The sequence below is a fragment of the Oncorhynchus gorbuscha genome, linkage group LG10 (assembly GCF_021184085.1).
Source record: "Oncorhynchus gorbuscha isolate QuinsamMale2020 ecotype Even-year linkage group LG10, OgorEven_v1.0, whole genome shotgun sequence".
NCBI lineage: Eukaryota > Metazoa > Chordata > Actinopteri > Salmoniformes > Salmonidae > Oncorhynchus > Oncorhynchus gorbuscha.
Genome location: NC_060182.1, coordinates 42,725,288 through 42,752,791, shown reverse-complemented (window position 1 = coordinate 42,752,791; position 27,504 = coordinate 42,725,288). Strand labels below are relative to the sequence as shown.

At 42.9% G+C, this 27,504-nt stretch overlaps 2 protein-coding genes across 3 annotated transcripts in view; both read right to left on the bottom strand.

The window, feature by feature from the left end:
* mapk14a (mitogen-activated protein kinase 14a) overlaps positions 1-9,598 on the bottom strand; it is a 29,510-nt gene extending 19,912 nt beyond the window's left edge. For both annotated transcript variants that reach the window (XM_046366205.1, XM_046366204.1), the window contains exons 1-3: positions 9,113-9,598; positions 3,892-4,021; positions 2,444-2,502 (exon numbers count right to left, since the gene is read on the bottom strand). In XM_046366205.1, the coding sequence (XP_046222161.1) occupies positions 2,444-2,502; positions 3,892-4,021; positions 9,113-9,231 (308 nt within the window). In that variant the 5' untranslated portion in view covers positions 9,232-9,598. The remainder of the gene's footprint in view (positions 1-2,443; positions 2,503-3,891; positions 4,022-9,112) is intronic.
* Positions 9,599-10,351: 753 nt separating this feature from the next.
* elapor1 (endosome-lysosome associated apoptosis and autophagy regulator 1) lies at positions 10,352-27,313 on the bottom strand. Its single transcript, XM_046366203.1, has 22 exons — positions 27,120-27,313; positions 23,114-23,234; positions 22,540-22,720; positions 22,101-22,248; positions 21,807-21,887; positions 21,522-21,627; positions 21,053-21,202; positions 19,055-19,143; positions 16,939-17,140; positions 16,485-16,613; positions 16,025-16,115; positions 15,325-15,430; positions 15,000-15,137; positions 14,456-14,716; positions 13,984-14,163; positions 13,537-13,687; positions 13,186-13,279; positions 12,853-12,954; positions 12,263-12,389; positions 11,855-12,033; positions 11,546-11,711; positions 10,352-11,252 (listed from the first exon to the last, which is right to left on the bottom strand). Exons 1-22 carry the CDS (start codon positions 27,204-27,206, stop codon positions 11,184-11,186), a joined length of 2,958 nt encoding a protein of 985 aa, XP_046222159.1. The 5' UTR covers positions 27,207-27,313; the 3' UTR covers positions 10,352-11,183.
* Positions 27,314-27,504: the final 191 nt, after the last annotated feature.

The following is a 27,504-nucleotide window of genomic DNA, read 5'->3' as shown; positions in this document are numbered from 1 at the left end:
ACTTGGCTTTCAGGCCAAAGAGTTCAATCTTGGTTTGATCAGATCAGAGAATCTTGTTTGTCATGGCCTGAAAGACCTTTAGGTGCCTTTTAGCAACCCCCAAGCTGGCTGTCATTTGCCTTTAACTGAGGAGTAGCTTCCATCTGGCCTGACTGGTGGAGTCCTGCAGAGATGTTTGTCCTTCTGGAAGGTTCTCCCATCTCCACAGAGGAACTCTGGAGGTCTGTCAGAGTGACTATCGGGTTCTTGGTAACCACCCTGACCCTTCTCCCCGGATTCCTTAGTTCTCTGCGGTAGCAGAGAGAACGGTCTATGGCCAAAGTGGCTGGAATATTTGACAACTTTTAGGGCCTTCCTCTAACACCGCCTGGTATAGAGGTCTTGGATGGCAGAAAGCTTGGCCCTGGTGATGTACTGGGCCGTACGCACCACCCTCTGTAGTGCCTTGCAGTCGGAGGCCGAGCATTTGCCATACCAGGCAGTGATGCAACCCACCAGGATGCTCTCGATGGTGCAGCTGTAGAACTTTTTGAGGATCTGAGAACCCATGCCAAATCTTTTCAGTCTCCTGAGGGGGAACAGGTTTTGTCGTGCCCTCTTCATGACTGTCTTGGACCATGTTAGATTGTTGGTGATGTGGACACCAAGGAAATTGAAGCTCTCAACCTGCTCCACTACAGCCCCTTCGAAAAGAATGGGGGGTTGGGGGGGCATGCTCGGTCCTCCTTTTCCTGTCGTCCACAATCATTTGTCTTGATCACAGTGAGGGAGAGGTTGTTGTCTTTGCACCACACGGTCAGGTCTCTGACCTCCCCCCTACAGGCTGTCACACCGTCATTGATCAGGCCTACCACTGTTGTCATCGCCAAACTTAATGATGGTGTTGGGAGTCATGCCTGGCCGTGCAGTCACGAGTGAACAAGGAGTACAGGAGTACAGGAGGGGACTGAGCATGCACCCGAGGGGCCCCCGTGTTGAGGATCAGCGTGGCGGATCCTTAACAGCAAACAAATAAAGTCCGTTTTTACATCCATTGTTAATGACAATAGTTCCTCAATGTATTTGAAAAATCTTTCCAGCTCTCTCCCTTTTGAAAACCACTCAGCGTGAAAGGGAAAAATGTAATGCTCTGATCCACTGCAAACATCATAAAACACCTGATTACTTCTTATCCCTTGCACAAATAGCCTACAGCTGTCTCTGTCCTGAGCTCACTGGCATAGGAAACTAAGGGTCCAGAATATTTTATACAATGTTGCTAGTGTGAGCTTCCAGTTGGACCAAAGTTAACAATTGATACAATGTTACAAGTTAGTTGCAGACAAGCCATGCACACCCAAAGTGGGTTATAGGATTTATTTATATATATATATATATATATATATATATATATATATATATATATATATATATATATATATTATATATATTAAATCAGGATATTTTCTACCTGAAGGCTGCTTTGTTTTTATTTGTAGGCTTTACAGGCTATTTTTACATAGTTGTCATTTAGTTGTTATTTTTAAGGTTTGTATCATTTTCATTTGAATAGAATTTTGATTAACATCTTTGAATCTCAAAATCGTGGTCATCATCAATTAAATGAAACAGGTTAAGGATTCTCTCCATCTCTGGCTCCCTTGAGTCATTTGTGTCTTATTTCATCAAATAGTGCCCTTAAAGCATCAAAATGCATGTATAGTTGATTATATTAAAACACATTGGATGTCTATACACCCTGCCATTGTTTAACATCTCTTGTTCTTTCTCCCCTCTATGTGGAACCGGGTTGTTAATCTGGGACAGTGGGGCGGCTGAGAGCACATTTCAGTTGCCTCTTCTGATGGTGGAGATGCCAGAGAGCTAGCCTGGCCCAGATCGATTTGTGTTCTTCCCAACTCCATTGCTCTCATTGTCGAGCCAAACGTGGTAAATAGTAGGAAGTGTAGGAACGAGAGGCCTTTCCTGCACATTTTCCTTCAGCAGAGGCAACAACAGGTCTAGGCTTGTGTGTGACACTCACTCAGCCAGGCACCCACACACAGTACACACACATAGTACACACGAGGCAGTCGGCCAGCACTGACTCACTGAACAATCTGTCCACTTCCTCTTCTCACTGACTTTCAACATCAACAAACAGTAAATGCCTGAAGCCAAGGCACCCAGTGAGTAACTATTTCCAAGGTTGGGAAGGGAGATGTGGTAGTAGTACTGAAAATAGTACCACAGGTACCCCTGTTGTTTCCTATGCAGAGCAGGCTTTGTTTACTCTGTTGCTGGGAAAAGAAAGGTACTTTGTGTACTCATTGTGTTTCAAGTGAAGCACTGATCCTCTGTCAATAGTCATTGGCTGAGTGAATGAAGGTTATGAAGGGATAATAAAGGAACATACAGTAGATAAAAGAAATCGGTAGGCCTTAAGAGTTTCAATTCAACTCACACATCATTGAACTCCTCCAGACTAGTAGCAGGTGTGAAGACATCTAGAAGGCCGATCACCTGAAACACAGAGGCCAACGCAACAAGTAAGGAGGATTGTATCAGCTCTCCCAAATTATTTCATGACTCCACAATGAATTGGTTTCAGCAGAGTAGAGCATTGGAATACTTGGAACTAGAGCAGCGGAATACTTCAGCCAACAAATTCCTACAGTTGAGATCTCAGTCAGCAGCACAGTTGCATACTATGATTAATATAGCCAACATACTTCTGCTGCTTTTAAGAGAGAGAGAGAGAGAGAGGACTGAGCTCCAGAGAGAGGAGCAAAGACAAAGAGGGAAGTGGAACTAGAGCAGAGGAATACTTTAACCAACATATTCCTAGACTTATCGCAGCAGCAACATAAAACAGTTCTGCAGCTTTTAACCTCTGTAGTATTTTCAGTATTTTCCCGTCCGGATGAAAAGCGCGCCCAAAGTAAACTGCCTGTTACTCCGGCCCAGAAGCTAGGATATGCATATAATTGGTAGATTTGGATAGAAAACACTTAAGTTTCTAAATAAAACTGTTCAAATGATGTCTGTGCATATGGCAGGCGAAACCCTGAGGACAAACCATCCCCCCCGCAAAAAAAAAATTCAGCCTACCACTGTTTTCAATGGGTGTCACTTTTATTATAATGTGAAATTCTCCCAGATTGCAGTTCCTAGGGCTTCCAATAGATGTCAACAGTCTTTAGAAAGAGTTTCATGCTGGTTTTTGGAAAAATTTGCCAGAAATGTTAGTTTTTCTAGGTGGCTCCCATTTTGGCTCTAGTGTTTCTAAGCATGTGGAAGAGCGCGTTCTTTGGTATTTTTCTCTGGTAAAGACAATAACGATTCTCCGTCTTAAATGTTATAATTTATTTACGTATTAGGGTACCCAAGGTTTGATTATAAACGTTGTTTGACTTGTTTGGGATTAATTTTGTATGCATTTTGATGGAGGGAAACTGGGTGGATTATTGACTGAAGCACACCAGCTAAACTGAGTTTTTATGGATATAAAGGACATTATCGACCAAAGGGACAATTTGTGATGTATCTGGGACCTTTTGGAGTTCCAACAAAAGAAGATCAAAGGTAAGGCATTTATTATATCGCTATTTCTGACTTTTGAGGCGCACCTGCCTGGTTGAAATATGTTTTTCATGCTTTTGTATGCGGGGCGCTATCCTCAGATAATCACATGGTGTGCTTTCCCATAAAGCCTTTTTGAAATCTGACACAGCGGCTGGATTAACAAGAAGTTAAGCTTTATTTTGATGTATTACACTTATGATTTTATGAAAGTAAAATATTTATAATTCTGTAGTTTGAATTTCACGCTCTGCAATTTCACCGGATGTTGGCCAGGTGGGACGCCACCGTCCCACCGGCCCATAAGAAGTTAAGAGAGATGAAACTCACGTTCTCATGTTTCATGTGCTTGAGCAGACGTAGCTCTCTGTAGGTCCTCTTGGCGTGGATAATGGACTGGAATGGCCGGGAGAGCTTCTTCACTGCGATCTTCAGACCGGTCTTCTCATCATACGACGAGCTGGAGGAGACGTGATAGGGGTTTAAGTTACTGCAACAACTGGGCTACAACAATAGGATAAGATACTATTCAACACTCCCAAAATGTTGCATCTGAAAATAAATACAATCCTTACTGATAATATGCTATATTTGAAATTACCACTATTATCAGTAGCATGTAGCATGTGACAAAACATAACTCCTCTTCTCCTGTAGGCTTTAGATCAGGGTTATTTCATTCCAGTCCTGGAGGGCCAAAACAGTTCTGTTTTTCATCATCTCGTTCCAACCAGGGACTAATTCAGACCTGGGACATAAGTGAGTGCAATTAACTACCAGGTAGAAACAAAAGACAGATGTTTCGGGCCTCCAGTAAAAGAATTTAACAGCCCTGCTTTAGACATATAGGCTACAGCCTAAAACAAGTTGTTGCAGCCAGGTTGTCATTTTCCAAGAAGACACAGGAAAAACACACTTTAAAATGGCTGACTAAAAGGCTGAGTTTGCATGAAACCAGATAAAGTGATGTAAGAGGTGCTGACGAAAGAAGGAAAAACTGACATCAGCTCAACAGAAAATGTCATCCCTCAGACTAAGGCAGCATCCCAAATGGCAAAACAAAAAAAAACAAAAAATCAACAGGGTCCATGGTTAGTAGTGCACTATGAAGGGTAACCGGTGACATTTGGGACACAACCTGAAATGGAGAGTCTGGCTGGGGAAGAAGGAGCATCTCTGGGGGATATCTCAATAGGTGTTTCCTAGTGTCCTGATGTACCTTCTCTCTGCCCCCTTCTTAATACATTACCAGAAAGAAAACACAGCCGTTCCGTTAAAATGGCTGACAGGCTGGGGGACGAACGTCTCTCCCCAGGGGAGATCTCAATAGTCTTTCCCTCGATTCCTTGTGGCGTCGATCTCTCCTCGCTGCCTTCCAAAAAAGTCAAGAGGGAAGTGAGGAATACATTGGAGACAATCACCTTGGATCTTCTTCTCCAATGCTCTACTTTCTTCCTCTGACATCTTGAGGAGGCGAGGAGAGGGACGACCCAAAGACTTTAGAGATTCACCCTGGCTGAAAGACATACTGGGAGAGGGAAGCCTACCTCTCACTTCCTCTTCCTTTGAATTTCTGCTAACCAGTCATGAGTGGTCAGCTGCTATAATGGATATGTGCGTTCTTATGTGTTCTCTTGCCAACTCCATAGCTGCCATTGACAATTCCATAAGAAGTTGGCAAGAGGGCATTAACAGACTGGCACCCAAGCTAGTCAGCTGCTGTACACATTTAATAGTACAAAGCAGAGGTGCACAAACGCTTGTGGCCAATGAGGTCAGGAGTCCCAGTGCCGCAACAAGAAAAACATTTAGGTGAAGTTGTATGTATGCGAGCTGTGGTGCCCACATAACAGGAGGAAATCGTTATGAATAAACAGAAGCAAACATTTTATGCAATATAAAAATGTCCCTTGATCGGATATCCGGGGCACTTTTTTTTTTTAACCCAACAGCACTAATCCGACCGTCAACAGTTAATCCTTTCTGCCTAGCAGCAGCACAGTGGTGCTGTTGTGCTCCGCAACCTGCTGTGGGGAGCACAACAGAAACAACAACCAGATGTTAACTTAGACAACAACAATCCAGCAGATGAAACTAATGCCATAGCAGGTTCTGGGAGGTAATACTGGTTACTACTAGGCCCATTTTAAAAGTAAAGGAAACCTTTGAATAAATTATCCTTGATGGATTATGCTGCAGCAGCAGTAATACAGGAACCATTATTTGTGTAAAAAAAACAAACTAGGCCAACATTAGTTTAGTAATTTAGAAGATCAGACCTAATGCCATGGGCTCACCTGGCCCTACCAAGGTAAAATAAACCTCAACACAGTCATGTCATCATTTACATTTGAGTCATTTAGCAGACACTCGTATCTAGAGCGAGTTACAGTAAGTGCAATCATCTTAAGATGGCTAGGTGGGACAACCACATATCTCAGTCATAGTACTTAAATTGTTCTTCAAGTAAACAACATATGCCTACCAGTACTTCACAAGACTGGGTCCCAGTCTGTTTGTTCTCTCTTGCCAACGCCTTATGGAATTGTCACGCCAATGCTTTGTTTGACAACGGAGTAGGCATAAGCACAAACAGATCTGAGAACAGGCTGGCACTTCAGTAAAAGTGAATTCAAATGGTAAAACAGATGTCAAAAGTCTAGAGATGGGCAAGAGAAATTTGATGTCATTCAAACGGACCCCCCCCCACACACACACACACGCCTATTTCCAACTGACTGGCTTTCTTGACGTCTATAGTATTCTCTCTGGTATGCAATCTGGTTTCTGCTCAGGTTATGGATGTGTCACTGCAACCTTAAAAGTCCTCAATGATGTCACCATTGCCCTTTATTCTAAGCAATATTATGCTGCCATTTTTATTGACTTGGCCAAAGCTTTTGATATGGTAGACCATTCCATTCTCGTGGGCCGGCTAAGGAGTATTGGTGTCTCTGAGGGGTCTTTGGCCTGGTTTGCTAACTACCTCTCTCAAAGAGTCTAATGTATAATGTCAGACAATCTGCCGTCTCAGCCACTGCCCGTCACCAAGGGAGTACCCCAAGGCTCGGTCCTAGGCCCCACACTTCTCAATTTACATCAACAACATAGCTTGGGCAGTAGGAAGCACTCTCATCCATGTATATGCAGATGATAGTCTTATACTCAGCTGGCCCCTCCCCAGATGTTGTGTTAAACAACAAAGCTTTCTTAGTGTCCAACAAGCTTTCTCCACCCCTAACCTTGTTCTGAACACCTCCAAAACAAAGGTCATGTGGTTTGGTAAGAAGAATACCACTCTCCCCACAGGTGTTATTACATATTACACAGGAGTATGGCTAGATGGTACACGGTCTTTCTCTCAGCACATATCAAAACTGCAGGCTAAAGTTAAATCTAGACTTGGTTTCCTCTATCCTTAAATCACTCCTCTTTCACCCCAGCTGCCAAACTAACCCTGATTCAGATGACCATCCTACCCATGCTAGATTATGCTCCTTATAGGACACATCACTGCACTCTATACTCCACTGTAAACTGGTCATCTGTTACCCATCACAAGACCCACTGGTTGATGCTTATTTAGAAAAGCCTCGTAGGCCTCACACCCTCCGATCTGAGATATCTACTGCAGCCCTCATCCTCCACATACAACACCCGTTCTGCCAGTCACATTCTGTTAAAGGCCCCCCACAAGCACACACATCCCTGGGTCGCTCCTCTTCAGTTCACTGCAGCTAGCACCTGGAACGAGCTGCAACAAACACTCAAACTGGACAGTTTTATCTCAGTCTCTTCATTCAAAGACCCAATCGCGGACACGCTTACTGACAGTTGGGGCTGCTTTGTGCAATGTATTGTTGTCTCTACCATCTTGTCCTTTGTGCTGTTGTCTGTGCCCAATAATGTGTGTACCATGTTGTTGTTATGTTGTGTTGCTACCATGCTGTGTCGTCATGTGCTGCTGCCTTATGTTGTTGTCTTAGGTCTCTCTTTTTGTAGTGTTGTCTCTCTTGTTGTGATGTGCGTTTTGTCGTATATTTATATTGGCCTTTTGGTAGGCCATTTTTGTAAGTAATAATTTGTTCATAGCTGACTTGCCTAGTTAAATAAAGATTAAATATAACATTTTCTCATCTAAAAAGAAAGTCAAGACAGACAGACACCATCCCCTTTCCTCAATATCTAAGGAGCAAGAGATAACTAGAGATTGTATGCCAGATGTGTGCAAACTATACTATGTTTAAATGACTTGGCGTTACAGGTTAGCTTATACAAAACGCTGCATAGATGTATCAACTAGCCTGCTCTTGGTGATACCATCTCCATTCTCGATTTGGGGAAAAGGGAATCTTATAAAATCTCAGTGTCCAGTTGCAGGTCCGTCTACAAAAACCAAAGAAAGATTTCAAATCTTTTGTAGTTATGTTTCATATCGCTAGAGGTGGTGCCTCCCATTTTAGCTGCTGCAGATCTAGCATTTCCCACATCTTTGCAGGAACTAGTTGTTTCTGTGCACACTGCCACGTGAAGAAGTAGATGACATCTTTTTTGGTTGCATTGTATGATGTACTACACACACACGCAAGAGATATTTCTCACTAGATACAAAACATTGATTTAATATCGTACGTAGTTTCCTCTTGTTTTTGTAGAACCACCTGCAATGGACATGTATAAGATGCCCTTTTGCCAAAATCAAGAATTTAGACAGCATTGCCAAGACCAGGTTATAGTTGAGACATCTATGCAGCGTTTTGTATAAGGTAACCTGCAACGCCCATTAACGGAAACGTAGTTATCAGATATCTGGAGTACGATATGCCCTAGTCAAGACAGTAAATCAATTAGCCATATATCCCGCTTAAAGTAGTTTGGTTTGACCTATTCTGGGCACATGAGTCACCATCTCATACAGAATTAAGTGGCATCACTGTGTGGAGGTTCAACAATAGATGTAAATTAGCCACTTAAGCTACAACGAGATCCACTACAAAACTGAAAACATTGTGTCTAAATGCATTTCCCAACCAATTGGATGAAGTAGAATAGAACATAACAGAAACACTCGGTACACATCAGAAATAAAAACAATTGGGATGTTAATTAAGATGGCAACAATAACGGTTAGTTTCCAACTCTTTGTGGCTATCAATTTGCATCATATTTTCAATACTTGAATACGTTTCAAATGGACGTTGCTATTCAGATAACGTTGACCTATAAAAGTAGATGGACACATTTAAATCGTGCACGTAACAGTTAGCTAGAAAACGTGGCTGGGGACATGGCAACATGTCATGCTGCAACATAAACGAATGGTGCGTCTGACTAATGTTATTCTATTGTGTGAACAGACTGGTTGGGGCAAGTTCGCATGCCTGCCCGCTCTCGCTGACACAGTTCGAGAATAGAAAGGGCCCATGGTCGCGCAGCGTTCTATTCTGAATGTAACTACCTAGCTGGCGTGCTAACTTCGGCGTCTATGCAGGCCTCGTAGAAATGAATAGCTAGCTCTGCGCAAACATTGGACAAAAACCGTGTAAATTACCAAACTGATCCGTAGGCCCCGGACCCGACTGGAGACAACGTCTGGTAGCGTTCTGGTACCTCCCAAATCGTCTTGTTCACCTCCTGCCGATAAAACGTGGGTCTTTCTTTCAGCGACATTCCTGCAGAACAACCCTCAAACTGCAAGTTGTGACTTCTGCTTTTTGTTGGTTAAAGGTGTCAACTAGACTCGTGCAACTAACGTGAGTTCGCTAACTACTGTACTACGCTCGGGAACTCTATCAACTTCAGTAGATGCTGGATGTATAAATGTTCGTTCGTAGCAAGGTGCACAATTATTTAAATTACGGTGAGAAAGCGTTTCTACTCCGATGTGCGTTCAGGCTCCCGGGATTTCACTGTGTTACATACCCAGCGCGCCCGTGCTCCTATGCTGCAACAACAAAATGTCGCGAAATGAGATCCAAATCCTTCTAGTCGCTCAAAGGACAAACCACAGAGTTTCTAACCCCAGAGGCTCAACATTACAAGACTTCCGGGAACGTTTATGAAACAAACCAAGCGGACTAGTTTGGGGTGTGAGAAGTGAAAAATGATTCCTTAGTTGTTACTTTTCTCAAAATCTAAAGGCACAACCTAGATTCGAGCCAATGCCTTAAGTAGTGGAGCATTTTATTACTCCAACCTCTGAAAGTTATAAACTGACACAATTTTTGTATGGAAAAAAGTGCCGTTGATTTGACGGCCTTACACACGCGTAGTTCGGCGCGAGACCGAATTTGCGCATGAGCTTAGCTATCCAACGTCGCCATGACATCGCTTACACGCGTTATCGGGGAGATGGAGTTTCTGCATATCTTCATACTGTAATGTCTTTGGACAAACGTCTTTTTTTCACAGAACCTTTTTTTATAAGTTTATTTAAGAGCATAGACAAACAGTGACTTTAATGCTAAGAAAATTACTTTCAAGATTCAATAAATGAAACATGTATCAAACATTAAGTAAATGGCTCTATTTCCAAATCAAATAAAACTATACCCCAGTAGTGGAGTAGAAATAAAATACAGTAATTTTGGCAACAGACAGTTGGATTTATTTTTAAATATATATATTTTAAAGATGTTGTATTGTCATAAGGAAGACCCATAATGGCCTTTAATAATGAAAATGCATACTGTAAGACATAATTAATTCAACAAAAGCACAGGTTCACATGTTTCGTGAAAATATATCTAAAATATTGTGGAAAATAAATCTCACCATAAAAGATCAGGTACCCACTACATGGCTGCAAACTGTATTGTTATTAGCAGAGCAACAAATCGGTCCATATTAGCACCAAAACACCAACACGATTTCATTAGAAATGCATTCTCCTCCTGGAAACAAGCATTTGTTTTGATATGACCAAATACATAACTTCAGATAAAAAACATATTCTCATTATCTAGTCCTTGCAACATCCCAGAGATGTTGAGGGTTTAAATTGAGTGTTTCTGAACAAAAGGTTTGCTCTGTTCATCTCTCTGTGAACTTATAAAGACTTCCATCATGTTCCGGCTGTTCCATTCATTCCTTTCTGTTTGGTTTAGAATATATGCTTCTTGCCCATTGGTGCTATGCAGTGAGGGGAGCAACATTCATACTGTTCAGGATGGTGCAACATTGCAGAACGTTCCAATAGAAATGTATTGTGTATAGGGTTGCAGAATTCTGGTAACTTTCCCCATATTTTCCAGAAATCCCAAGTTTTCCAGAAATCCTGGTTGGAGGAATCCCAGATTTCCTGCTTATTCCTTCCTGATTCCACGAATCTTCCACCTGGGATTTCTGGAAAACCTGGGAATTTTGCAACCCTAATTGTGTAGAACAGGTAGAATGGGGTCCAGGAAATCGTCAGCTCTATTTAATACATTTCTATCTGCAACGCTCTTTACATTTCAACTCAATGAATAATTATTACATCCCATATGTGTTCCTTCATCCAAAGGTTGAATGAGGTTTCAGGTACCCTTCTAGCTCAGGGGTTTCCAAACTGGGGGGGGTCCACCAGAGCCTTATCATTTTTAGGGCGCTGCGGCATAAAAAAACATTTGGGAATCCTCGCTCTAGCTCATCTCCATCTCCAAACCTGATGATGACTTCAGGGGAACAGAGTCAAATCCATCTGACGATCTCTGTGGAAACACATCAAATACAGGTGTTCTCATTTTAGAGTGATCAAAACATTCATGGATAAGATAGTAACTAAGTTATATACTACTTTCCATTGCAATTTCAATGTCTCTTGGAGTTTTGAGTTACAGAATTACAGACACAGGTCAGGCATTTTATAACAAAAAAATCTTTGCAATGCAAAATATGTATACAAACCACATACAGTGATATAGATATTGTGTCCAGTTCCCTGTATAAGGAGGACTCCTGTCTTTTAAAAAAAAACATCACATCACCACCTTTTTGGCCTCACCTCTCTGGAGAAGGACTTGATCTTCGTGAAGAAGGATTTCTTGGTGAGGTAGATGAGGTCGTCCTCTGCATCTTCCCCCTCCATGATGGCACAGCTGTCTGCAGCAGGCAGCTCACACTCCTTATCTCCAGCAGTCATCATCAGCTTGGAGTACTTATATTCCAGCCTGCATGTGGAGGGGAGAAAAACCACACACCGTCACTGGTGCACGAATACACACACACACATACACTCAAATAGACTCCTGTCACTCCTCACATGCATGTACAGGTGTACACAACACACACACATAGACAGACTGTATCTTACTTGCGAGTTCTCTTCCAGAAGTAGCAGCTGATGCTGATGAGCAGTATGGCAGCGACCGTCCCTATGGACACTCCGACCTTCAGCCAGAAGTCCAGGGTCACACAGGCACTGACCGTCTGGGCAGGAAGGGGCACACCACCAGTGCACTGCAGGGGCTGCTGCCACACGTAGGTGGTTCTCTGAAAGAGAGAGCGAAAGAGAGACACACAAACACATACACACATTGGTACAATTTGGCTGTTTTGATAGTGTTATCGCAAGTCTACATTAGACAACATGCCTAGTTAAGAATCAAAAAGCTGCAAAGGACTGTCTGGCATGATGTAGAAGCTTTTTGTAGCCGTATGCCCCAAAGCCAGAAAAGAAGAGTGTAAGAAAGCAGGACTCTGTAATAATGTACTATCTTACCTGTATTCCCTGAATGCAGGCGCTGACTATCTCTCTGTAGTGGCTCTCTGTACAGAGTGGACAGGCATACAGAGACCGCCATAGGAAATGGAAGGAGCAACCGTCACACGTCCCCTCTGAACATTTACTGGACAGGACAACAAAGACCGAATCAAATGTTAAAATTAGCCTAGCAACTGTTGGCGCTCTGCTCTTACTCGGGGTTGGGAGAGTTTAGCACACTGTAATCTGCCAGACATCACACAGTACAGCTGGGGTCAAGGCTGAGCTGTAATATAGCAAGTCTTTATTTGAGGTGGTGTAAGTAGTTGTAGTTCCACCATTATTCCACAGGACGTCACTCTCTGTACAAATATCAGCGTGTCTGTCAGTTCAGCCACATTTTGAGAGTCCCCCATAGCTTCCTTCAGTCAGTTCGTCATGTAGAGGTGGTCCTTCTGTAGCTCAGTTGGTAGAGCATGGCGCTTGTAACGCCAGGGTAGTGGGTTCGATTCCCGGGACCACCCATACGTAGAATGTATGCACACATGACTGTAAGTCGCTTTGGATAAAAGCGTCTGCTAAATGGCATGTATTAGAGTAGTCCATACCTTGGGAGTGTAATCTGGTCTTTTCCTGTCACTGTAGGATCACATCTCAGTCTGATGGTGGTCGTCCTTCCCTTTTTACATGCCTGTGTTGTTTCACTGGACCTGCGGTGGACATAATATGACTTCTAAATACAGAGTCCAGTGGCAGATAAAGAGAGGTTATATAGTACTGAGTTGGGATAGTACTCTATTGTAGAACAGCAAAATAGCCACCACTAGAACACCTAGAATGTCTCTGCATTAACAGTTCAAAAGTACTGGCTCGAAAGTATACAACACCCCTGGAACACTAACAGATGAGTTTGATTTGAAAACCCAGATTGATGATGATACCTGTAGTAGAAAATGACATCAGGCAGGTTGGACTTGGTAATGAAAGAGCTCTCAAGGGAGGCAATGCTATCCAGAGATGTGTCAGAGGTAACCCCTTCAGACAGAAACAGAACATGTTAAAGAAAGAGAGGAGAAACATCGACACAGCAATGGTGACAGCGTTTTCTGTACACCACCCTGTTGATCATGATCAGTTGGTAAAGTTACCCAACGAAGAAAATGGACAATAGTCATTTAATGTGCATGCTTGGCTTCATGCAAAGCTGTCCCCAAGCCCAGCTAGGTGATTTTTGGTGTGTATCCATTGCTATTTGAGAGGGATGCACCATGGAGTAAAGCTTGATCTCTTACCAATGAGTGTGTCACCGATAGTGAAGGGTTGTGATGACACCACACTCTGACCTCTGACCTCAGAGGGCACCACAGTGGACTGGCAGGCGTAACCTCTGACCTCCTTCCTGCTCTCTGTCACGTTGTCCACACACACCGCCACCTCTCTGCCCTACATGGGTCACAACAGAGAATCACCATTAATGTGAGTTTCTGTGTAACCATCGTTACTGTTTTCAAGGGGTAAATCTCAAAGGTATTTTTCTTCATTCCTTGTGTCCTATTTCCTTGTGTCAGAGGGAAGCGAGAAGAGCATTCGAGGAGATAGAAAGATGAGATCTTCTCCAAAGCTCTCCTCTGACATTTTGATCAGGTATGAAGAGAGGATGCAAAGAAGCGAGGAAAATCATTTTGAGATTGACCAAAGGTGTATTCTAAATATAACCATATGCATCCATCAGCCCGTACCTCTTCTCCACAGAGGCCGACCCTGAACTGGTGGAAGTATCGGAGGCCTTTACTGGTGAAGCGTGGGCTGCTCTGGAAGCTGGTGATGTTCGCCAGGGGGGTGAAGTCATATTGGAGGACCTCTCCTCCGCCGGTGGACTGCAGGTCCAGTCTACAGTCGCTAACACAGGCTGAGTGGGCCTGTGAGGGGATGGGGGGGAGAAACATTATTACCATACATTATCATGGACACAAATGCATTACCATTATCGGGGAAACAATGAAATGCATTATCATGGGCACACCTTCAAAACACAATAAATAAGTATTGTGTAACACAGGATTTAAAAATGCAACAATGATGCATTGATCTTTATTAGTACTTTGATTTGTGTTCCGTTCCCAGCTATAAACCTTTACGCGCAGGCCTACGTTATCTGATCAATGCACGAATACAACAGTTCTTCAGTTTGTCGTCGATCCCTTTCCTTACCTTGTTGCTGTGCGTATTGGGTCCACAGTGGATACAGGCTGCCTCCCCTACAGTCTGATCAGCCCTGATGAAGGTGTTGGGAGGGCAGCTCTTACACACGCCTGTCCCATTGACCATGTAGTGGGCCGGAGGGCAGGGGACGCATTCTGAGGCCGACCCGGAGCCCAAGGCACAGTGGCGACACTGAGAGGCCACACCACCCACCACGTTGGTGATTTGGACAGTGTACATCTTGGCAAAGTCGCCGCTGTACTGCCTCACCTGAGGAGAAGTTAGGGACAGTACTCACAGAGTATGGAAGGCTATGCCACACTAGTCAAACACACATCCCTCCTTCATAAGGGACTGAAATGTTATTGTGGAGTTGAGTCATGCAGAGATGCATTGTCGGCAGAGATGTGTTAGTGTCTCGGAAGACATGGGGCGTGTTGACCCTCAGGTAAAGGTCCACTTTCTGTGATGGAAAGCTAAGCAATGAAACGGCTGAAATTTCCATGGATCTAAGTGTGTTGAGTGTGAGTGTGTCTGTGTCCATCTATCTCACCTCACTGTAGGCTTGGGTGCGTTGGAAGCCCCAGGTAAAGCTGACAGTGCTGTTGCTCTTCACTAGGTAGGAGTAGGACTGTTTCCTGGTCGTGCCACTCCAGTGCTCCACCATGTCATTGGTCCTCTCACTGTAACCCTGGGAAAAGAACAAGAAGAACCCTTATATTTCATCCATTTTCCATACGGGCCACAGAATATGTATTTTTGTTTACATCAATGTAACAACTCTGTAGGTCTTGAATACGGATGAACCAAAATGCACTACGTGACTACAAATACTTTAAATTGTTGCATGAAGTGTGGCATTAGATATTCTCTCCCACCGCCATAAAGTAGAGGGTACAATCAACGGTGCACTGGGTCTCAAAGACAAAGGAGATCCGCGACAGTTCACTCCTCTCATCATCTTTAGCCACCGAGTGAGGCAACCTAGGGAGACAGAGAACACTTAAGGTAACTTCTATTTACATTTTTTATTTATTTACTACAGCCGCATCAATGACACCTACTGTACAACACATATACTGTAACATTACACATACAGTAATTATGCAAATATGTTCAATTCAAGGGTAACCCTTTTTTTTAGAAGGGTACCTATATAAAAGGACTCTATAACACATTCATAACTCACATTCATAACTCATACATAACCCATTCATAACTCACATTCATAACTCATACATAACCCATTCATAACCCATTCATAACTCACATTCATAACTCATACATAACCCATACATAACCCATTCATAACTCATACATAACACATTCATAACCCATACATAACCCATACATAACCCATTCATAACCCATACATAACCCATTCATAACTCACATTCATAACTCATACATAACCCATACATAACCCATTCATAACTCATACATAACACATTCATAACCCATACATAACCCATTCATAACCCATACATAACCCATTCATAACTCATACATAACCCATTCATAAGCAGTTTCATTCAGGTGTTTGTTGTAACTTCCACAGATTGACCCTGTGACCCCGACCTGTATCCAGGGACAGTGAGTGAGAGCATCATGTAGTCAGAGTCCAGATCCCCTTGGGTGGTGTAGATGTACTCTCCTGCCACCTCCCATCCTGTCAGTCACAACAACAGATCAACAATCAATAACTTCACAGACCACCAACAGAAAGTGCACATCACGTCCAATGCAACACTCAGGATCAAGGAAATTACTGCTCATTCAAAAGTAGGCCTTTTTCACACTGCTGAATGTAGCCAAACCGAGCCAAGCAGAGCTGTACCAGTTGTCCTGGTTACACACCAAAATCACCACAGTGCGGTTCGGGTCAGCGTGACAGTGTAAAAAGGGTATTAGAATCCTCTACATATGTACCAGTGCTCCTGAGTCCACTGTAACTATTGCCTATTCATAACTAGGCCAGCCCATTACAACTTGGCTTGGTTTGCCTCAGTAGAGCGAAAAAGGTATTCGAGTCCCTTGCCCGTGCTCCTGGCTGAGTCGCTGTACTCCCGGCTGTAGACAGAGCTCCTCATGTTGTCAGGCATCTTGTTCCACCACTTGTACTCAAAGCCCACCACCGGCTCTGTTCCGACAGGACACTCTGCACAGGCTGCACATAGAGTATGAGTTGGATAGAGAGTGTTGGAAAAAGAGACAGTAGAGGGTTTGTTGCCCACCAGCGGCCCTCAAGCAATCAGCACAGGCTGGATATGGACATGAGGGATTGAGAGCTACAGTTAAAATGGGTTTACATTTGTGCCAAAGTGGTCTTATGTCCCAAAGGGGACATAGAGGATTAAGTAAATAATTAATGTGACAAAAGATCAGACAGCATAAAAACATTGGCGTAAGTTAGCACAAAACATAGCACAATAATGTCAAAAATGTATTCCGTGAATACATTTCATCAATCGTTGAGGAGGGGGTTTTCCCACCTGTTCCATTGGAGTAGGATCCGTGAGGACAGGGTTCGCAGCCTGAGGTGTTGGTGACAGAGAAGCCAGGGTTACAGGGAGGGCAGGTCTCCATCTGTCCAGAGGCTGGTAGCTTCACCGCTCCTCCAGTACTGTTATCCACGGTCCCTTCAACGATCTCACTACAGATCTTTGGCTCGATCCACTTGTACATCAGCTGGGTCTAAGAAACACAGCAAGAGTTATGAATTACATTTACATTTTAGTCATTTAGCAGACACTCTTATTCATGTATAATAGGTGTAATCAACTAAGTGAGGTAAAATAACCACATATCACATCAATGTACAGTACCAGTCAAAACTTTGAACACACCTACTCATTCAATCATTTTTCTTTATTTTTACTATTTTCTACATTGTAGAATAATAGTGAAGACATAAAAATGATGAAATAACACATATGGAATCATGTAGTAACCAAAAAGGTGGTGAACAAATCAAAATATATTTTATATTTAAGATTCTTCAAAGTAGCCACCCTTTACCTTGATAACAGCTTTGCACACTCTTGGCATTCTCTCAACCAGCTTCATGAGGTAGTCACCTGGAATTATTGAGTCTTGAAGGAGTTCCCACATATGCTGAGCACTTGTTAGCTGCTTTTCCTTCATTCTGCGGTCCAACTCGTCCCAAACCATCTTAATCAGGTTGAGGTAGGGTGATTGTGGATGCCAGATCATCTGATGCAGCACTCCATCACTCTCCTTATTGGTCAAATAGCCCTTACACAGCCTTGAGATGTGCTTTGGGTCATAGTCCTATTGAACAATAAATGGGATGGCGTACCGCTGCAGAATGCTGTGGTAGCCATTAAGTGTGCCTTGAATTCGAAATAAATCACTGCCCGTGTCACCAGCAAAGCACTCCCACAGCATCACACCTCCTCCTCCTCCTCCATGCTTCACAGTGGGAAACACACATGCAAGAAATCATCCGTTCACCTACTCTGCGTCTCACAAAGGCAGCGGTTGGAACCAAAAATCTCAAATTTGGACTCATAAGACCAAAGGACAGCTTTCCACTGATCTAATGTCCATTGCTCATGTTCCTTGGACCAAGCAAGTCTCTCCTTCTTATTGGTGTCCTTTAGTCGTGGTTTCTTTGCAACAAATCGACCTTGAAGGCCTGATTCACGCAGTCTCCTCCGAACAGTTGATGTTGAGACGTGTCTGTTACTTGAACTCCTTGAAGCATTTATTTGGGCTGCAATCTGAGGTACAGTTAATTGCTGATTTCTGAGTCTGGTAACTCTAATGAACTTATCCTCTGCAGCAGAGGTAACTCTGTGTCTTCCATTCCTGTGGCGGTCCTCATGAGAGCCAGTTTCATCATAGCGCTTGACGGTTTTTGTGTTCTTGACATTTTCAGGATTGACTGACCATGTCTTAAAGTAATGATGGACTGTCATTTCTCTTTGCTTATTTGAGCTGTTCTTGCCATAATATGAACTTGGTCTTTTACCAAATAGGGCTATCTTCTGTATACCACCCCTACCCTGTCACAACACAACTGATTGGCTCAAAAGCATTAAGGAAAGAAATTCCACAAATTCACTTTTAACAAGGCACATGTTAATTGAAATGCATTCCAGATGACTACCTCATGAGCCTGGTTGAGATAATGCCAAGACAGTGCAAAGCTGTCATCAAGGAAAAGGGTGGCTACTTTGAAGAATCTCAAATATATATATATATATTTTTTTTTTAAACACTTTTTGGGTTACTACATGATTCCATATGTGTTATTTCATAGTTTTGATGTCTTCACTCTTATTCTACAATTAAGAAAATTTTACAAATAAAGAAAAACCCTGTAATGAGAAGGTGTGTCCAAACTTTTGACTGGTACTGTATATATGCTACATTATGGATAATCATCATGACTGAGCACATACTGGTTGAATAGAACCTGTCAGGGCTAAACAGGAAATTAATATGTAAGGAAAGCTGATACCGACTGCAGCTGGTGGTCACTGCAGTGACCCGAGCCATGAAAAACCAACTGACTGCTCACATAAGAACAGCATTGTCAGTCAGCTTCATTTACTTTCTCATGTACTTTTCCCATAGTATTACCTGTCCTTTGGAGTCACATGGGGTGTGTGTGTAGAAGTAGTCACTGGTGGTACATGCAGGCCTCCGCTTGCAGCTCCCTGATCCGGCCTCTGGAAGAAGAGTTTGAACAAGGAAACAAAGGTTGTGTTCAGTAGGTTGTGTTCAGTCATATTTCGAAACAGAGTGGTGGTGCATGAACTTGTCCAATAACAAAACAGATATTTGTGTTCTGTTGCTAAAATTTTTGTTACGGTGTACCCTACTGAACACGACCCAGGGGAAAACCGCCAGGAGGCAGGAGAAAAACACAACCACCATTAAGATCCAGAGATACCATACACACTTAGACTAAGTCAACCAACCACACAGCCTGTGCATTTAACTGAACCAAGAGCATATACAGTATATTTGCATAAATTACAAATGTGTGTGGTGACTTGCAAAAGAGCAATCCACTATTCAAGTGGTTGTAACAGGGAGAAATATCTAGTTTACTTACACTTAGGTTGGAGTCGTTAAAATAATTTTTCAACCACTCCACAAATTTCTTGTTAACAAACTAGAGTTTTGGCAAGTTGGTTAGGACATCTATTTTGTGCATGACACAAGTCATTTTTCCAACAATTGTTTACAGACAGACATTATTTCACCTATAATTCACTATATCACAATTCCAGTAAGTCAGAAGTGTACATACACAAAGTTGAGTGTGTCTTTTAACAGCTTGGAAAATTCCAGAAAATGAGGTCATGGCTTTAGAAGCTTCTGATAGGCTGATTGACATCATTTGAGTCAATTGGTGGTGTACCTGTGGATGTATTTCAAGGCCTACCTTCAAACTCAGTGCCTCTTTGCTTGACATCATGGGAAAATCTAAAGAAATCAGCCAAGACTTCAGAAAAATAATTGTAGACCTCCACAAGTCTGGTTCATCCTTGGGAGCAATTTCGAAACACTTGAAGGTACTACATTCATCTGTACAAACAATAGTACACAAGTATAAACACCATGGGACCACGCAGCCGTCACACCTCTCAGGAAGAAGACGCGTTCTGTCTCCTAGAGATAAACGTACTTTGGTGCGAAAAGTGCAAATCAACCCCAGAACAACAGCAAAGGACCTTGTGAAGATGCTGGAGGAAACAGGTACAAAAGTATCTATATCCACAGTAAAACGAGTCCTATATCGACAAAACTATCGACAAAACCTGAAAAGCCTTGATTGGGTCAAGAAACACGAGCAATGGACATTAGACCAGTGGAAATCCGTCCTTTGCTCCGATGAGTCCAAATTTGAGATTTTTGGTTCCAACCGCCGTGTCTATGCGAGACGCAGAGTAGGTGAATATTCTCGGCATGTGTAGTTCCCACCGTGAAGCATGGAGGAAGAGGTGTGGTAGTGTGGGCGTGCTTTGCTGGTGACACTGTCAGTGATTTATTTAGAATTCAAGGCACACTTAAACAGCATGGCTACCACGGCATTCTGCAGCGATACTTCATCTCATCTGTTTTGCACTTAGTGTGACTATCATTTGTTTTTCAACAGGACAATGAACGCAAACCCTTCTCCAGGCTGTGTAAGGGCTATTTGAGGAGAGTGAAGGAGAGTGATAGAGTGCTGCATCAGATGACCTGGTCTCCACAACCACCCGACCTCATTGAGATGTTTTGGGATGAGTTGGACCGCAGAGTGAAGGAAAAGCAGCCAACAAGTGCTTAGAATATGTGGGAACTCCTTCAAAACTGTTGGAAAAACATTCCTCATGAAGCTGGTTGAGAGAATGCCAAGAGTGTGCAAAGCTGTCATCAAGGGAAAGGGTGGCTATTTGAAGAATCTCAAATCTAAAATATATTTAATTTGTTTAACACGTTTTTGGTTACTACATGATTCAATAATATGTGTTATTTCATAGTTTTTGTCTTCACTATTATTCTACAATGTAGAAAATTGTAAAAAATGAGTAGGTGTGTCTAAACTTTTGGACTGGTACCGTAGTTGGTGCTAGAATGCAAGCATACCTGCATATTTGTCTACTTCACACTGCTGGCACACCGTGGCTCCCTTGTTGGAGTAGGAGTCAGCAGGGCAGGGGTTACAGTGAGCAGAGCCTGGCTTGGCGCTGTAGGTCCCAGGTTTACAATGGAAACACTCTGACGTATAGGCAACCCCTGGAGGAGAAGGACGATTACCAATCAGTAATGATTAACAGAAACGAGAGCAAGAGGAGGTGTGCATCTTAGCTTTACAGTTTTTCACATTGCAGCACTTTTGAGGGGAGGCCCCAACCGGGACGTAAACCTCGGTCCAGCGACTGTCAAACACCAAGAGATCATAATCTCTTGACGAGTTTGCTAGGTGTTGGGTCTACAAATTGCTCAAATGTTTTGACTAATGATTCAAATATTCCTGCCGGGTATCATAATCAAGCCTAAATAAACAAGGGAGGGCAACCTGCTAATGATGACATTGATGACTGCTGTATAGTACCTGAGACAGCAATGTTGCGAAGCAGCACAGGTTTGACAGCACTGCCCACCAGTGCAAAAGACGTGGTCCTCCAGTAGAGCACGTTGTTGCCTCGATTCAGCTTCAACTGGACAGCGACAGAGAGTGAGAGAAACCATCGGGGTCATACATAAACTCCCTTAATTTGTTAATAGACATTAGCATAGCTCACGCAGATAAGATTTGGTTTAAGGTTCTGAGATTAGGGTCACCCACCCCACCATGCTCAGTGTACGGACATGTGGGGGCTATATTAGTAAGACTCACATTGTGGGGCGTCCAGTCTTTCTCTGAGGTCCTCATCCAGCGACCCTCAGAGTCTGTGGACTCGCACTGGTCATTCTGAACCTGGACGGAGGACAAGACAGTGCGAGGAGATCAATATAACATTGCTGCCTGACACACAGTTGAGTTCATTACAGTTACTCGTTTAGATAGCACGGAGATGATGGAGATCGATTGAGGAGCACATCACGTAGCCCTGTCCATTGGAATGAATGAAGAGTATCATCATGGAACACTCACATAGAACACTTAAAACATAGAACATGCAACACTCACGTAGAATTCAAAGAAGATGGTGTTGTCTGGGTAGAAGTACTCAAAGGACACAGTGCCTGCTTTCTTCAGGCTCACCGCGTAGGACAAGGTAGAGGTGCACTCATCTATGTTCGAAGCAATGTAGTCGCCTTTGGGTATCCAGGTCGAGCTATAGCGGAAGACAAAACAGACAAATACTGTTAGAAATAGACAGTAGCTCTAAAGGTTGAGATAAATAGGAACCAAAATAGGGGTGGCTTCCAATGCACTAAACAGTATGCGGTTGTGTAGAAAGGTAGCCTGGTCCCAGATCGGTTTGTACTGTCTTGCCAACAGGAATTGGCTGTACAGATCTGGGACCAGGCTGATGTAAATGGCCATAAAATAACCGAAGCTTGAGATGAAGAGTTACTACTCTCTTGCCACACCAGCTGTAAGCAAGACAGAGGGAGATACTGACTTTGAGCAGTTGGTGTAGATGTCATCTATGTTCATGTTCATCCCGTGTGAGATGAAGCCAGCCGGCATGCTGTCCCACTCATCGAAGGCCACGCCCGTCCCCAGAGAGTAGGTCCCACCAGAACACTTCTGACACTCCTGGCTTCTCATGTCCAGGAACTCCCCCTCGCTGCAGGAGAACGCTGAGAAGAGAGGGATGAGACTTGTGCAGGCCAGGAAGACACTGTGGGTGCATCTCAATAGTCCTTTCTTTGCTCCTCACATCCTCTCTCCCCGCCTCTTCAAAACGTCATAGGTTCTGAGGAGAAGACGTCCTCTAATGGTCTCCTCACTTAACTCTGACGTTTTGAAAAGGAGGTGAGGGAGAAGGTGAAGTATCAAGAGAAAGACTGAGACTTACCTTGAAACTGTGTACTGCATGTAGAGAGTTGTAATAAGGGTATACTTATGACTGTGATATTGGATCGAGGGATGGGTGTTATATAGTATAGTTAGTACATGGTATGAAAGTAGAGCAAGGTAGGGTGGGTAGGGTAGGGTAGGTACAAGGAAATTACTGTAGGTAGGGTACTCACTACACTGTGTGCCCTTGACAGGGTCAGGGAGGCCTGTGCACGTGTCTGGTTTGTTGGGCACTGCCACCCTCCATCGAGACCCCAGCACATCGCAGTCTGTGTACTCAAAGTGGTAGTCGGACTGCAAGAAAAAACACACCCAGACTCACACTTCTCAGGTATTTATATATACTTTGTGTATAGTGCCTGAACAATGGATGAAATGCTCACAAGGTAGTCCTCTAATGGTGACACTAGTTTTTGAGAAGTAGGTGGAGTGTACTAGTTTGAGATCAGTGTATTGGGACTTTTTGGAACTCGACATCACACAGGTTATGACCTAATTCACAGATATCCATTCAGAGTATATTCAAGTCAACTCCTAAATAAACTCACATTCATTTTGATGGACCATTTTACAATTGTAATCATGCTCAGAGAGTCTACACTATGTGAAATAATACATTTTGACTGATTTAACTGACTTAAAAATGTTATAACTGGCCAATACACATGATTTCTCAACATAATGCATTACCTTCAGCCGAATTTCCCTCTAAACTAGACCAACCCCCTTTCCAAATAGAAGGATCGGATCAATATTTGCGCAGTCAAGAAAGAGGCTGCTGCCTCACCTGTTGTCTTAATCTCCCTCACCTTGGGGTTATTGACTTGTTTAGTAGCCAAGGAAAAAGATGGAAAAGCTACAGACCAGGCCAACCCTTCTGTCAACAACTCATTGCAATCATCTCTTAGTGAGTCATTACAACTACAGACAGAGGACAGGAAACATAAGATGTCTTGTTTGTTTCAAGTGGCTTTGCTATAGGTGTGATAGAGTGCCAACAAGAAACAGTAAACGTTAAGTCTTCCTTCGACAAAGGTTGCTGTAGGTGTAGCCCTCCCATCATAACGTCATCGTAGGAGTACTCTTTACTTAGAAGAACGCCAGGGTAGTGGGTTCGATCCCCGGGACCACCCATACGCAGAATGTATGCACACATGACTGTAAGTCGCTTTGGATAAAAGCGTCTGCTAAATGGCATATATTATTATTATTATAAGATGTAAGCAGTGAGTCAGTAAGCAGAATATAAAATGCATACTGAGAATATACAGAAGAGTACTGTCTCTTCCTAGCCTGGTCCCAGATAGAGTATGTTTGTACTATCATTCCAACTCCTTGTCACTCACTGACATGATAATTCCATAAGGGGTTGGCAAGACAGCAGAAATGGGACTGGCACTCAGGCTCTTTCTCATAGCCACTGTGGAGTGGCGTGAGTCCTGACAAGCAAGGCTAGTACAGGGGTGAAAATAAAGGCATCTAAATAGGCCATTGGGCCACATATGTCAAGAATTACTGGGCTACGTCTCAAATGACACCCTATTCCCAACCTAGTGCACTACTTTTAACCAGGGCCCATAGGACTCTGTTCAATAGTATTGCACTGTAGAACAAGACCACTTTGCAGAGTAAGCCTAACCCCCACTCTGGACCATGTAGAATTAATAGTTAACAACCAGCAGACAAATGTTCCCTCTAACACACTTCTGTTTTTTATTAGTGCAGCTACATTAGCTTTTGTTTTAGAGATAAGGGGAGTGAGTGGGAGGAGAAGAGGGAGAGAGAGGGGGGAGGGAGACAGAGAGGTAGAAGAAGACAGAGAGAGAGACAGAGAGAGAGACAGAGTGGGAGAGGGAGAGAGAGGGGGGGAGGGAGACAGAGAGGTAGAAGAAGAGAGAGAGAGAGACAGAGTGGGAGAGGGAGTGAACCGTTGATGGATAAAATGAAAATTCATGAATTGAAGATGTGCTCTGCCTGGCTCGAATCTAATACTCCTTGTTCATAAAAACATGAGTAAAACCGTGGCAACGGGACATTGTGACCCTGTCTCCTCATGGTCTCACAGGCACACACACACAGGTTCTGTCAGAAAACAAATAATTCTGATGAATCAGTCAGCCATGGTGTCCCTTCAACTTAATCTGCCTCTAAGCTCTCTCACCTTGAGGTAAAGGTGGCTGTAGGTTTCCTGGAACACATTGTCCTTACATGGGCCTAATCATGATGCCAAGTCACTTGGGGATGTTAGTTCTACTATAAACTGTTTTTGCTCCAGCTGATTTTGCTAAGCATTCATGAAATGTGTACAGCTTATGAATGTGTTACGTATGACTTAAGAATGTGTTATGAAGTCTTTATGTAGCCTTGTTAACCCAAACAAGGAATAATGTATGGGTCATATATATGGTGACAACTTCCAATACCAGCAAGCATGGTGCATATCAGCTCTCCATTCACACCCCAGCAACAACGCTATTGATACAAGAAATGCCTAGGCATTATCAAACACCACAGTAGTTATGCAAATAGTAAGAAGAGAAAGTAGACTACAGCCAGGAGAGCTGTTAACTGGAGAACTAAGGACTTGCTTAAGGCAGAAAACTGTTGCACACACACAGGCATCTGACTATGACTAATAAAGGCTATGTAAGCAACACCAAACTAACTGACGCCATACCAGTGTAACACATGTCCATAAGAGAAATGCTGCTAGCAGAAGCCTCTACAGCAGGGGTACTCAAGTACTATTTGAGACAGTCCGGTCTCACAGATTTCCTCGGTGGAAAAGAACGGTCTGAATGGATATTGTCATTCATCAGCGTGATAACAAACCCCCACCTCACAACCCATGCGACCCCAAACTGTTCACACCCCTCTTGTTAACAGAGAGAACATTTTGTAGTTTTAATGCTAATTTCCTACAATTCTACACATTTTGCCATGTCTTATGTGTGTTCATATAATACTGGGGTGGAAGCCCGACTGAGTTCGCCCCCCAAAACAAACATTTCCCTACACCCGCAATAACATCTGCTAAATACGTGTGTATGACAAATACATGTTTTATTTAATTTTAATTTAATTTGGGACCCATGGTCCGTATTGACCCCGTTCTTGGTCCAGATCCGGCCTGCAGTCTGTCTGTTGAGTACGGGAGCTCTGCAGTACTGAATTCAGTTAACATGACATTGACAAACTCTTTAGGAAAGTAGAAAATGAGGCATCTATTGTTTTTCCGGTTCATTTCTGTATAAGCTTCCTCAGAGTGAATGTGTGTGTGGGGTTGATGATGGTTCAACAGAGTTTTAAGATGATTACATTTGACCTCAGCACTTAAAATTAAAATAAATAGAGAACAGTTGGGCTGTTGATTAGGTCTAGGGGTACAGTTCAGCACCTCTTACCACCAAGACTCCTTCTCCCACCACTCCCCATGCTGAAAAGTGTGATAAAACAGTTTTTTTTAAACACCTGACCCCCACTATCTTGAAATACCATAATATTACATCAGAATTCTAACAGACATACCAACAGCTTTGCATTTATTCTGTCCTATAACTGGCCATTCAGCCATGTGTGACTGTTTTGAATTCTATGGTTCTGATAACTCATTGCTTTTTGCATCATATTTCCATAAGGCCTACAATAGCAAACGTCTATTACTCATAAAATATTCCTACTAATTGTGTGAAGGGTACTTCTTCAAATACGATCAGGTTTCTAGATCATCTTCACTTATGATGGCTTTGTTTACAGTGTAGTGCATTTATGGAGGTCAAATTCAGAGGTTACTAACTGAGACGTAGGCTACATCAGACAACGTGTATGTCAATATGAATGAGTTCTGCTCCAACTGATCAGTCAATATGCTTTTCATAATGGACCATAAAAGGATGGATCATGTATTTTTAAAAGACGGCATTGAAAACTACAGGAAAATGTTTGCAATTATTCTGTAGAAATTCCCAGCTAGTTAATAGAAACGTTACAGTTTACTTAAGTTATCTGAAATCCGAGGTATACAAAATAAATGTACAATTATGTGAAGCAATGCAACAGGTTTTGTTTAGGTTACCTAATGAAGTGCACTTTGTGTTATTGTTAAGCCATATGGGTGAAAATACAGTCAATTAGTCACAATTATGTTAAAAAGGCAACTTATCATTCCATACTCCTTACCTCTTTGCATATGGGCAAATCACTGGACGCATAAATTTGAACAAAAAATAGCCAAAGAAGGTGAAGAAAACTGTGTGAAGCTTTCATCTTTCTTGAGCAGCAGGTAGGCTACAATTAACAGCTTGCAGGTCCACTCCACGCTGGAGGTGAAACTCATGCGGGGCGGAGGTTGAATGTATGCCACGACAGCTGGCAGCATCCTCTAGCAGTCTACCTATGAGGCGCAGGCGCTTTCACTCTCTAGATAGCGCTCTGAAAATAATTAAATAAAATGCTCGTTACATTTTTATTATTCAATTAATGGTCAGAATGATTGTGTATATTTTACTGACACAATCAATTATCTTTCGCATTCAAAAATTCCGGGGTATTTGCAGGCATTACA

What these genes read in the sequence shown, in the direction of transcription:
- elapor1 (XM_046366203.1), bottom strand. Translation starts at nt 27,206, where the DNA reads ATGAAAGCTTCACACAGTTTTCTTCACCTTCTTTGGCTATTTTTTGTT. An exon ending in ATCTACACCAACTGCTCAAA is followed by an intron (nt 22,249 to 22,539) that starts GTCAGTATCTCC and finishes CTTCCGCTATAG; the next exon opens with CTCGACCTGGATACCCAAAG. An exon ending in TCGGCCTCTGTGGAGAAGAG is followed by an intron (nt 13,688 to 13,983) that starts GTACGGGCTGAT and finishes TGACCCATGTAG; the next exon opens with GGCAGAGAGGTGGCGGTGTG.